Source organism: Delphinapterus leucas, chromosome X, assembly GCF_059928025.1.
Source record: "Delphinapterus leucas isolate spDelLeu-1000000601 "Yukka" chromosome X, BTC_Dleu_Yukka2, whole genome shotgun sequence".
NCBI lineage: Eukaryota > Metazoa > Chordata > Mammalia > Artiodactyla > Monodontidae > Delphinapterus > Delphinapterus leucas.
Window position 1 is genome coordinate 132,566,701 of NC_143150.1, and position 11,227 is coordinate 132,577,927.

The 11,227-nt window shown below is 51.5% G+C and overlaps 1 protein-coding gene across 1 annotated transcript in view; it reads left to right on the forward strand.

Moving 5' to 3' along the window:
- MXRA5 (matrix remodeling associated 5) overlaps positions 1 to 10,047 on the forward strand; it is a 29,038-nt gene extending 18,991 nt beyond the window's left edge. The window contains exons 6-7 of the mRNA XM_022561919.2: positions 1,769 to 2,669; positions 6,163 to 10,047. Of these exons, the coding sequence (XP_022417627.2) occupies positions 1,769 to 2,669; positions 6,163 to 8,071 (2,810 nt within the window). The 3' untranslated portion in view covers positions 8,072 to 10,047. The remainder of the gene's footprint in view (positions 1 to 1,768; positions 2,670 to 6,162) is intronic.
- The last annotated feature ends 1,180 nt before the right edge of the window (positions 10,048 to 11,227 follow it).

Here is an 11,227-nt window from a genome sequence, read left to right on the forward strand (position 1 = left end):
CTGCACGCTGTCTCTTATTTTATTGAACCTTTTCTACCCAGTAAACCAAATCATCTCATCGAGTGCTAATAGGAGGCCACCTTCTACCTGCCCATCGTGACCTGCAGGCGGTTTTAGTGGGCCTTCCCTCCCACCTGAAACCCAGTGAAATAGACAAGCGCTTTGGGGTCTCTGCGTCATAAAATCCCTCAGTGGGGAAGTGGTTGAGGGGCAGCAGGAGGCCTTCCACGCACACAGTCACCTGTCATCCAGGAGGGCTTGGACCCAGACCAGAAGGACCTGCATCTCCTCGAAGGCAGGGAGGTTATACTGTCGTCAGCCAACACCTGTTTCCCTATGAGCAGGTGGGCTGGGAAGACTCACCTGCAATACCCCGTGCACGGCGGAAAGGCTTGTCGTGGGAAGTTTCAGGTAACTTAGGAGGTCGAGGACATGAGTCCTCAGCACTAGGGCTGGGGACGGCGTCCAGGGTTCCAGGGTTCCATGCAAAGGCAGGACTCCCAGCTTAGAGAAAATTACTAGGAAAAGAAGCAGAGGAGTTTGTCAAAAGTAAAATGAATAGCCCACTGACGGGTGCATGGACCCGGGAACCAAGCAGCGTGGGATAGGGTGGGAGGATTGAAACTCAGGGTTTTCTGGGGCTTTTCCCAATCTTTCAATATAGGATTTGTTATTTTTCAGGTATGGCGAGGCTAACAGGTCAGGAGATGACTGCCACTGAAAAGACACTTGGTCACTCACGGTGGCCAAGAGGAAGGGGCACAGCACACCAAGCAGGGTTACACGGGGAAGCACCAGGGTCGGTCAGGAGGCAGAGGGAAAGGGGGAAACCAGACGAGAGCCTTTACTGTGATTTTCGCAGGAAGGAACAGGTGAGGCAGGGTGAGCGGGGTTAGGACGGCCTGGTGTGAATAATTCCAGCAGGTCCTGGGTGCACGGGCTGCCCTAGTTGTCTGGTACCTGTCCTGGGGGGATGAGGGCAGGTGGATGGTGGCCCAGAGTATGGGAGCCTCTCAGAGCAGGGAGTGGGGGGCAGGCTCTGGATGGGTGAGTTTGCATTTGGAAGGGGGGTCCTCTGCTATATCTCTAGGAATTGGCCGTCCCTGGAAGGTCAGCAAGGCCCCAACACGTCAAAACATCAGAAACTCTTGATTATTACAGACCCCGACTGTGGCAGAATCCTGAGAGATGGGCTATAAAATACAGGGAGTGTAGGCAGTGGGGAGAAGGACGGGTGTGTGCCCTCTGACTGTAGAGGTGGGGCTGTCAGGCACCGTCAGGAAGCCTGTGTCAGACTGCAACTCAACCAGACGGGGCACAGCACGACCAGCCCCATGTCGCTCTCAGGATCCTGGCCGGACAGAGGCGGTCGGTGACTGAGAACCTGGGGCATCCCTGCAGCCGACCTGGGGACCTCAGGAGGACAGCCTCCACGCAGCGAGGCAGAGGCTGAGCAAAGTGGGGCTGCCTCTCCAGTACCTAAAGTAAATGAAGAGACCACCCTGGGAGACCCTGGGGTTCATGACGGCTTCCAGAACCCTCTCTGAAAACCATGCGTGCTGCCTTGGCCTGAAGGTGGCATATGCCCTGATTTGGGAATTAGCGTAACAGTCAAGACGAATATCAGAGGAACTGGGTGGTGGGTCTTTTTTTGCTTTCACTGTCTGGACATAAAGAGGACAATCAGATTAACTCATAATCCTTGTTTCGTCCCTTTGGCAAGACCGTGTTTGCACTGAACCTGACGGTGCCTGTTTTTGGTTTCCAGGGGCTCTCATGACCCCCAACACCAGAGTACAGCGGTTTGAAGTCCTGAAGAATGGCACGTTCGTCATCCGAAACGTACAGGTGCAGGACCGCGGCCAGTACCTGTGCACGGCCACAAACCTGCACGGAGCAGACAGGATGGTGGTCCTGCTGTCAGTCACGGTGCAGCAGCCTCAGATCCTAGCCGCCCACTACAAGGATGTCACCGTCTACCTGGGCGACACCATCGCCATGGAGTGCCTGGCCAAGGGGACCCCAGCTCCCCAGATCTCCTGGATCTTCCCCGACAGGAGGGTGTGGCAGACCGTCTCCCCCGTCGAGGGCAGGATCACACTGCACGAAAACCGGACCCTGTCCATCAAGGAGGCGTCCTTCTCAGACAGAGGCGTGTACAAGTGCGTGGCCAGCAACGCAGCCGGCGCGGACAGCCTCGCCATCCGCCTGCACGTGGCGGCCCTCCCACCCGTCATCCACCAGGAGGAGCTGGAGAACATCTCGCTGCCCCCTGGCCTCAGCATTCACATCCACTGCACCGCCAAGGCCGCGCCCCTGCCCAGCGTGCGCTGGGCGCTCTGGGACGGGACGCAGATCCGCCCTTCGCAGTTCATCCACGACAACCTCTTCGTCTTCCCCAACGGGACCCTCTACATCCGCAACCTGGCGCCCAAGGACAGCGGACGCTACGAGTGCGTGGCCGCCAACCTGGTGGGCTCGGCGCGCAGGACCGTGCAGCTCACCGTGCAGCGCGCCACCGCCAACGCGCGCATCACGGGCACCTCCCCGCAGAGGACCGACGTCCGCTACGGGGGGACCCTCCAGCTGGACTGCAGCGCCTCCGGAGACCCCTGGCCGCGCATCCTCTGGAGACTGCCGTCCAAGAGGATGATAGACGCGCTCTTCAGGTACGTGGCGCTCCTGCCTCGCCAGCGGTCCCGGGGCTCCTGAGCCTCTCTCCCCTCTGGGTGCTGGGGAAACCTCCTCATGGGGTCGGGCAGAAAAAGGAATGACTCCTTGTCGGCAGTGCTGACGCACAGATGTTCCTTCCTGTGTGGGCTGGGTGGGGGGCGTTTCTTTCTCACACGATGCAATCTTGTCTTTTTTCTTTGTTTCCCGCCTCGCCCGGGGCGGCACGTGGGATCTTCCTTCCCCGCCCGGGGATCGAACCCTTGCCCCCGGCACTGGGAGCGCAGAGTGTTGACCACTGGACCGCCAGGGAAGTCCCACTCTTGTCTTTATCAGTTGAGATGCAGAGCAAACACCTAGCCCTTAGCCCTGCTTTTCTACTCCCCGCCTCCAGAGAAAGATAAAGCAATAGCTTTTGTTTTCATGCTCGTAGTTTTAACTGTATTTAAATAATTAGATAAAACAATTTCTTGTCTTATTCTAATCTGAACAAAACACATAGGAGCTTCAGATCGTATCTTAAAATGTGTTAGCAATAGAAGGAAAGGAGGTAAAACAAAGAAATTAAAGGCATATGGCAGCACAAAGGTAGCACATCTGCAGTTCTAAGAGTTCATCTTGGCTAGGAAAAAAAGCACCTTGCCATGCCCCGTCTTCAATTCGCAGATGTATGAATCTAGAGCAGTGGGTCTCAACCAAGCGGGATTTTGTCCCCCGGGGACATTGAGCCATGTTTGGAGACATTTTTGGTTGATGAGACTTGGTGAACAAGGAGGGGATGCTACTGGCACGTGGTGTGTACAGACCAGAGATGCTGCCGAGCACCCCACAGTGCACAGCACAGCCCCATGTCAGAGAGTCGTCTAGCCCCAAATATCAGTAGTGCTGACGCTGAGAAATACTTTCTTAGCGAGGAAAACCATCATCTATCTGTTTATCTATCTGTCATTTATTTTTATCTGTCATCACCTATCTGATATCTATCATTTATCTGGTATCTTTCCACCTGCCTCTCTATCCTCTATTCTGTATCTATCTGTCATCCCTCACCTTTCCATATCTAGCTCAAACCCTTTACCTATTTACCAATCATCTATTTTTATCTATCTGTCACCACCTATCTGATATGTATTATTTACCTCTATAGTATCTTTCCATGTGTCTCTATCATGTATTCTCTGTATCTGTATATCGTGTGTCATTTATCTCTTCTGTGATCTTTATCTATCTCTAACCCTCTGTCTGTCACCTGTCTCTCTATGGAATTGGTTCTCAACTAGACAGTTCTGTCTACCAGGGGGCACTCATCAATGTCTGGACATATTTTTAGTCGTCACGACTCGTGGGGAAGGGTTGCTACTCTTTAATTAGTGGAGACCCGGGAGGCTGCTCGAAACCCCACCATGCACAGGACGCCTCACCACAGAGAGTCATCCAGCCCCTGATATCAGTAGTGCCGAGGCTGAGAAACCCTGAGGTAGATCCCCAAAAGCCATTGTCTCTTTAATAAGTGTTTCAAGATGCAGAGGAAAGAGACAGTGATTGGCAACAGGAAGCAAAGACACTTCAGTGGCGCCGTGTTGGAAACCCTCTGGCTTATGGTGTGTCTTCAGCCCACACAGCCTGGCAGCTCAGACAGGACCCCCCCACCTCAGCGCGGGTTCCTCCCTGGGATGTGATCCAAAGCAGCGTCCAAGGCTCCGCGCAGCTATGTCTGGTCTGCCCAGTCTCCTTCCGACGCAGGAGAAGGGCCAAGTCGCCGTATTTTAACTTCAGATGGCTGGGTGGTGCCTAGTGAACCCTGCACAATCGATCCAGAATACCACATACCCGATTTTCCCCGCAGTATCTTCCAGCTGAGCCGGTGTCCTGCCATGCAGAGGGTTGTTTTCCATTGACATTGGCGAGGCTGAGGCAGTGCTGACTGAACACTGAAGTGAAAGAAAGTAGTTCCAGTGTGAACTGGGGCCATTCTACTGGTATCTCGCTATAAATCATAAGCCACAGCCTCTGTAGCTTCATTATTCCTAGATTCCGGCTAATTACATTCTTAGAAAAGTGTAATTAAACAGCCCGTGTGAGTTTTTTAAAAGAACGGGCTGTTTGCCCTGCCTACACACTGGGACTGTTTTAAAACAGAGATACTGGACTTTCCTGTCTCGAAGCTGAGTCTCCTGTAATGATGCATCTTTTTCAGAGTCGCTCTGTTGATTCAGCTAATGACCAAGGTTAGGATTTGCTGCTATAGAAGTTTCTAAATGTTTACAGACATGTGCTACTATATACATTTTTGGATTCTAACTCCAAGACTCATTAAAATACCTCTGTCTGCTCCACGCCTATCGAATGACCTTCTGATTCAGGTTGACTTGACTCTCGCTCATGGCCAACAAAACACGTTACGTGGTCCTTGTTAGTGGGTGCTTTGATGAACAATAATCAGGCTTGAATTCCATCATAGGCAGACACTTCTTTTTTTTTTTATCAGTGACACGGTTCCAGACGTGCTATTAGAATGACACAGTATGCAGGAAATATTTAGGGGTAATAGTCAAGCTCTCCCTGCAGATGCCAGAATTATAATTTATAAGTAATTGAGATTTTCAATCTGGACACGTTTAAAGCAGGAACCTCCCAAATCTCTTTGCCCCGTTATTCAAAACATTAGTTCTGCGTTGCTGGAGGACATACCGATATATATTTATAAAAATGTCACACACCTAGTGAAGATATTTCTGTCTTTCTTTCCATGTTGCCTTTTTAAACTGAAAAATCTTTCTCGAATATTAACTCAGCAGTGTGTGAGTTTAGGTCTACCACGTGGAGAAACGGAAAGTCAGCAGGAGGGTACGAGCTGGTGAGGGTCATGAAGCTTTCGTTACAGATTCTAGGGAAGAAGCTTTTACGCCAATAGCACCAAGTTCTGAAGAATCCAATCGTAGCCTCGAAACTCTGGGTATAACCACAGCTACGTGATCCATACTGTAGCTACTTTGCTGCCTGTTTGCCTCATAATGGGATACAACATCATAAAAATTGTCAAGAGTAAAAATCGTCTATAAAACTTTTAGGAAAAATGTCACCTCTTCCTAAGGTTAATGCACATTCATTCTGTCCAGGACGCTAGAATTTTATCTGCTTTTATTATTACAACAAGCTCCACACTGACAACCAGGCAAATATTTGATCCACACACGCCCACACAAACCGGGCTGATGCCTTAGACTGCGTTTCACATCTTCGAATCAGAGGCCAGGCCAGCCAAAGGTCAGACTCCACCGGGGAGTTCTTAACTGTGGTAAATAAATCACTTCTGCGTTTGGATGGCCGTCCCCTCCGGGCTGCAAAATCCATCTAACGTTTTTGAGCGGCAGTCCTGTGCGCCGAGAGTTCTGAGATCCACAAGTTTTTGTTTCGTTCCGGTGACCTCAAGCCGGGAGAGACAGCGTTCGGGAGACTGACATCTTATTCTGTTTTCTTTCTCTCGGTCAGCTTTGATACCAGGATCAAGGCGTTTGCCAACGGGACCCTGGTGGTGAAATCCGTCACGGACAAAGATGCGGGGGATTACCTGTGCGTCGCCCGGAATAAGGTTGGCGATGACTTCGTCATGCTTAAGGTAAACGTGGTCATGAAAGCAGCCAAGATCCAGCACAAGGAGGAGAATGACCACAGGGTCTTCTACGGGGGCGACCTCAAAGTGGACTGCATGGCCACCGGGCTCCCCAACCCCGAGATCTCCTGGGGCCTCCCGGACGGCAGCCTGGTCAACTCTTTCATGCAGTCCGACGACAGCGGTGGACGGACCAAGCGCTACGTCGTTTTCAACAACGGAACCCTCTACTTCAACGAGGTTGGGTTGCGAGAGGAAGGTGACTACACCTGCTTTGCCGAAAATCAGGTTGGCAAGGATGAGATGAGGGTGCGCGTCAAGGTGGTGACCGAGCCCGCCGTCATCCGGAATAAGACGTACTCCGTGGTCCAGGTCCCCTACGGGGACGTGGTCACCGTGGCTTGTGAGGCCAAAGGGGAACCCACGCCCAGGGTGACCTGGCTTTCTCCAACCAGCAGGCAGATCCCCACCTCCTCCGACAAGTACCAGATATATCAGGACGGCACTCTCCTTATCCAGAAAGCCCAGCGCTCGGACAGCGGCAACTACACCTGCGTGGTCAGGAACAGCGCCGGGGAGGACAGGAAGACGGTCTGGATTCACGTCAACGTCCAGTCGCCCAAGATCAACGGGCACCCCAATGCCATCACCACGGTGCGGGAGATTGCCCCAGGAGGGAGTCGCAAACTCATCGACTGCAAGGCGGAAGGCATCCCCACGCCAAGAGTGCTGTGGGCCTTTCCCGAGGGCGTGGTCCTGCCGGCTCCTTACTATGGCAACCGCATCACCATCCATCGCAATGGTACCCTGGACATCAAGAGTCTGAGGAAGAGCGACTCTGTCCAGCTGGCGTGCATTGGGCGTAACGAAGGCGGGGAAGCCAGACTCGTTGTGCAGCTTACGGTCTTGGAGCCCGTGGAGAAGCCCATCTTCCACGACCCGGTCAGCGAGAAGATCACCGCCATGGCTGGCCACACCATCAGTCTCAACTGCTCAGCAGCCGGGACCCCGACGCCCACCCTGATGTGGGTCCTTCCCAACGGGACGGAGCTGCAGAGTGGCCACCAGCTGCAGAGGTTCTACCACAAGGGCGACGGGATGCTGCACATCAGCGGCCTTTCCTCCGTGGACGCTGGGGCGTACCGCTGCGTGGCCAGGAACTCGGCGGGCTACACGGAGAGGCTGGTGTCTCTGAAGGTGGGGCTGAAACCCGAAACAAGCAACCAGTACCACAATCTGGTCAGCATCATCAGTGGGGAGACCCTGCAGCTGCCCTGCATCCTCCCGGGGGCCCGGCAGACCCACTCCTCCTGGACGCTGCCCAGCGGCATGGTGTTAGAGGGTCCCCAGGTCCGAGGACGCTTCACCCTTTGGGAAAACGGTACCCTCACTGTGCGCGACGCGTCCGTCTTCGACAGGGGCACCTACGTGTGCAAGGCGGACACGGAGTACGGACCCTCCGTCGTGAACGTCCCGGTGATCGTGATTGCCTATCCTCCCCGGATCACCAGTGAACCCACACCTGTCATCTACACCCGGCCCGGGAGCACCGTGAAGATGAACTGCTTGGCCGTGGGCATTCCCAAAGCCGAGATAAGCTGGGAGCTGCCGGACAAATCGCACCTGACCGCGGGGAGGCAGCCCCGTCTCTACGGGAACAGGTTTCTTCACCCACAGGGGTCGTTAATCATCCAACAGGCCACCCAGAGGGACGCGGGCTTCTACAAGTGCACCGCCAAAAACCTCCTGGGCCGTGACTCAAAAACAACCTACGTCCACGTCTACTGAAACCCCGGGAGCACACCCTGGACTCCACGGCCGCTGCTTCCGAAGTTAGAACAAAGCCTCCTTTGGGTTCACAGGTGGGGCCGGAGAGTCAGGGCTGTAAAAGGATTTGTCCCGGGGCACGGTGGCCCCCTCCGGCTTGGGTTCGAGGCTCACTGTCGACCTTGACCTGTGCTCGTTGACGAAAGGAAGCAATGCAGACACGGGAAGCAGGTGTCAGCCTCTCCGGGGGACTTCCTTTCATGTTTACAGTACAGGATGCTATATGCTCTTGCCTTCCATTTCACAGGACTTGGGCGCAAATTACAAATTCTGTGTTGCTGGCACCATCCTGATGCTTGAACGGGCGTCTGTAGGATATCTAAGGAGCATTCACTGCAAAGAAGCTGTAGAGATTCACAGTGCCTTGCTACCCCCGCGGAAGATGCATTACCTAGTTAACCCGCTGCCGTTTTAACATGATAGAACGTTCTAGAATGAGTATCCATCTTTCCGTTACTCCTTCTGCCACTTCAGAACTCCAGTTTGCCCGACAAGGGCTGAGAACCAGAGGGATTGTTTGTTTGTTTGTGTCTCGTGTACAAGTGTCCTACAGTACAGCTCCCATTTTATAGGAAAGGATGCTTTCTCCCTGGAACTCACTTTTTATATAGTGTTTTATATATATTTTTTTCTTTCTAATCAGACGATGAGAGTAGAAAGAGAAAGACATACTTTCTGTCTCATTAAAAATGATAAATTATTGGTCTTTACAAGGCTTGTATACATTAGAGCAGGCACGGAAATGCAATTAAAACCAGTTTCCTTCCCGACTTCCTTCAAATTCATAAACCACTGTTATATTACCTTTCCCAGCGACCCTCTGGTAGGGGATGCTGAGATATTGGATTTCCCTGTTGATAATAAAATTTATCCGGAGAGAGCCATGCGGGACCGGGGAGACGACAGGAGAGGGAGGACAAAGCGAAGTTGTGACTGCACAGAATAAACCCAGAGCCTTCCAGAGGAGCCCAGAAATATCTTTCCTCCTGTCAATTTGTGTCCTCGAAAAATAGATCTGTTACTTCCACGACTGCTTTGCTGTATTTTTAAGGTCAAAATAATGTACATTGGATAATAAAATAATATTTTCCAAAGAACCAGGCAGTCATGACAGTGATATTTTCAAGGGCAAAAGCCACTTCAAGCGAGTCTGCGCTTAGATCAGATTGGTTGAAAAACTGCTTTTATCCACCACGTTGGAATTATTCTCTTCTCTGTGAGTATTTCACCAGCAAGGAAACTAAGTCCAAGGTGGCAGCTCCAGCAGAGTCTCTGACAGGAAGGTAAGGTGGGACCAGCTCCAGTATGAATCAGGATTACTTGAGGCTGAAGAAAGGGTGCCACAGCAGTCCTGCAGCCAGTTTTCTTTAGGGGAGAGACATCTCGGGTGCCCATAGCAGTATTGCTCAAATATGCACTCTTTGGCTTCCCGCTAGAGGAAGGAAAAAAGCAAACGCAAGATAAATATTGGGGAAGCACGTGACTTTTGACCGTGCTGCCAATCTGGAAAGAGTGGCAGTCACTGAAGTGAAAGAGAGCTTGGCTTTTCAAGACTGTGGGAAGCACGGACACTGTCTCACTCATGAATCCATTTATTTGCTTAAGGATAAGCACACAGCCCCTTGGGGTGTGCCAGGTACCGGGATGGGCACCAGGGTACCCTGATGCATAGGAAACACATCCTGCTTGAAGAGTTCATCCTCCATAGACAAACCCTTCATCCAGGACAGGGTTTCTCAACACTAGCACTACAGACATTTGGGGCTGGATCATCTTCTGGGGTGAGGGCTGTCCTGTGCCCTGTAGCGTTTTTAGTGGCATCTGTAGGCTGTATCCACGAGATGCCACTAGCATCCTCCCCTCCAGGACTGACAATCAAAGAATGGCTCCGGATATTTTCAATGTCCCCTCATCACCCTTAGTTGAGAACCACCACCGTAGATCTAGATACAATTTGATAGATAGATAGGAAGAAAATAGGTAGATGATATGATAGATAAGACAGATAAATGATAGATAGATGAGATAGATAAATAGGTGTGTGGATGGATGGATAGATGACAGATACGTACATAAATATAGATGATATGATTGATAGGTAGACAATAGATGATAGATAAGATACATGAGATAGATGGTAGAGATAAATAGATATGTGGATGGATGGATGGATAGATGACTGATAGATACGTAAGTAGATGGTAGAAAGATAATAGCTAGATGATGGTGGTGGTGATGATAGATATATAGATAGGGAAGATAGATGACAAATGGATAGATGGATAGGTGCATAGAGAGAGACCAACAGATTGAGTCTCTCATGCTAAGGCAGTCTCCAAACCTCACCACCCTTGCTCTCTGGGACTGAGTCATCCTCCATGGTGGGGACCATCCTTCACTGTGGGCTGTGAACAGCATCCCTGGCTTCCACCCACTACGTGCCATTATCACATTCCACCCTCCTCTCCCCCAGTTGGACAACCAAAAGTGTCTCCAGACGTTGCCACGTGCCCTCTGAGTTGTAGAATCACTCCTGGTTGGAAACCACTGTGCTAGAGAAATAAATGCAGCAAGGAATTTTAGAAACAGACTCATTTGGACTGACTGCCTCAGAAAATGAGACCCAGGATGGTACAGCAGCCAAGGCATAGGCTGCTACATACACGTCACCTAGAAAAAAATGGTCCCGTCATTCTGGGTTCATGTAAGGTTAAGAACTGGTGGTAAGTTTCTGTGAGTGAACTCAACATACATTCTTTTTTTTTTGGCTGCGCTGTGTGGCTGGCGAGATCTTAGTTCCCCGACCAGGGATGGAACCTGTGCCCCCTGCGGTGGAAGCACGGAGTCCTAACCACTGGACTGCCAGGGATTTCCTTCAACATACATTCTTAAGGACTTGCCTTGTCCTGATGTAGGTGAGGTAGCATGACATGAAGAGGTATATGGTGGTCTACACTCTCCATCTTCTCAAAAGACATAAGACTACAAGTCAGGTTGCTACAAGGCTGAGACACTCAGAAGCATTAATGGTGGTTCTAGGGGGTGTTCCTGTCCCGGGGGACTCAAAGGCCACGTCATATGGAAGTCTAAGGGCTAGTTATTTGATGGAGAAGCCAT